The 1865-nt window shown below is 34.5% G+C and overlaps 1 protein-coding gene across 1 annotated transcript in view; it reads left to right on the forward strand.

The window, feature by feature from the left end:
- Positions 1–122: 122 nt before the first annotated feature.
- Positions 123–1865, forward strand: part of LOC109581596 (targeting protein for Xklp2-like) — a 3820-nt gene continuing 2077 nt past the window's right edge. Inside the window, exons 1-2 of the mRNA XM_019995852.1 lie at positions 123–269; positions 534–728. Of these exons, the coding sequence (XP_019851411.1) occupies positions 168–269; positions 534–728 (297 nt within the window). The 5' untranslated portion in view covers positions 123–167. The remainder of the gene's footprint in view (positions 270–533; positions 729–1865) is intronic.

The raw sequence follows: 1865 nt of genomic DNA on the forward strand, positions 1-1865 counted from the left end.
GATACATGTATGTACATGTACTTATATATTTTAGTTGTATTATTGTACGTATAATTATTTGTACATGTACATGTGTGAATTTATTAATGTGTGGTGGGTGTTTGATGTGTTTCTGTGTGTCACATTAGCTCTCTCTCTCTCTTCAGGCCCTGCCTATCCCCAGGGATATGTTCTCCTCAATCAAAGGAGTACCAGTAAAGAGACCAGCTGAAGTCACTGTACCTCAATCACCTAACATTACTAAGAAAAGGAAGACTGTTGATGATGAAGTAGGGGGAGGGAGGGAGGGAGAGAGAGAGAGAGAGAGAGAGAGAGAGAGAGAGAGAGAGAGAGAGAGAGAGAGAGAGAGAGAGAGAGAGAGAGAGAGAGAGAGAGAGAGAGAGAGAGAGAGAGAGATCATTAGTGTCTTTGCATGTACTTATAGCTCAAAAATTATCTTTATACATGTATATAGCATAATGTATTATGTACATGTAGAAAATCATTTTCAATGTAATATTTATTTATTCATTCATTCATTTATTTATTGCTAGGAGGAGCCTACTTCACCTCCTCCTGTATCTACCTTCAAGCCACTCCCAATGCCAAAGTTCAATAAACCATTCCAACCCACACTAACACACTCTCAGTCAACAATACCTCAACCTTTCTCTTTTGATAATAAGTACACAAGTAAAGATGAAGTGATAGAGCAACTAGTGCAGAAAGAAGAAGAGGAACTGGCTAAAGTGAGTCATCAATTTAAATTTATAATAACACATATTGATGTCCTTATGCTGTGTAGAAAGTTTGAGCTGATTCCGACTTCAATTTTTCAAGTTATGGCCATTTTAAAATGGCCAATTTTCAAAAAATACCCAAGGCTATATACAGCCCATGGTTTTTTCCAAAAAATGGCTCCGAAATCACCCCAAATTTTTATTAAATTTTCTGATACATATTGATGTCCTTATGCTGTGTAGAAAGTTTGAGCTGATTCCGACTTCAATTTTTCAAATTACGTCCATTTTAAGAAAACGCCAAAAATCTGAAAAATACCCAAGGCTATAGCCCATGGTTTTTTCCAAAAAATGGCTCCGAAATCACCCCAAATTTTTATTACATTTTCTGATACATATTGATGTCCTTATACTGTGTAGAAAGTTTGAGCTGATTCCAATTTCAATTTTTTAAAGTTATGGCCATTTTAAAAAATGGCTGATTTTCGAAAAAAAATACCCAAGGCTATAGCCCATGGTTTTTTCCAAAAAATGGCTCCAAAATAACCCCAAATTTTTATTACATTTTCTGATACATATTGTTGTCCTTATGCTGTGTAGAAAGTTTGAGCTGATTCCGACTTCAATTTTTCAAGTTATGGCCATTTTAAGAAAACCCCAAAAATCTGAAAAATACCCAAGGCTTATAGCCCACTAGTTTTTTCCAAAAAATAGCTCCGAAATCACCCTAAATTTTTATTACATTTTCTGATACATATTGATGTCCTTATACTGTGTAGAAATTTTGAGCTGATTCCGATTTCAATTTTCAAGTTATGGCCATTTTTAAAAATGGCCGATTTTTGAAAAAATACCCAAGGCTATAGCCCATGGTTTTTTCCAAAAAATAGCTCCGAAATCACCCCAAATTTTTATTACATTTTCTGATACATATTAATGTCCTTATGCTGTGTAGAAAGTTTGAGCTGATTCCGATTTCAATTTTTCAAGTTATGGCCATTTTAAAAAATGGCCGATTTTTGAAAAAATACCCAAGGCTATAGCCCATGGTTTTTTCCAAAAAATAGCTCCGAAATCACCCCAAATTTTTATTACATTTTCTGATACATATTAATGTCCTTATGCTGTGTAGAAAGTTTGAGCTGA

The sequence above is a fragment of the Amphimedon queenslandica genome, unplaced genomic scaffold (genome assembly GCF_000090795.2).
Source record: "Amphimedon queenslandica unplaced genomic scaffold, v1.1 AMPQUscaffold_13430, whole genome shotgun sequence".
Classification (NCBI taxonomy): Eukaryota; Metazoa; Porifera; class Demospongiae; order Haplosclerida; family Niphatidae; genus Amphimedon; species Amphimedon queenslandica.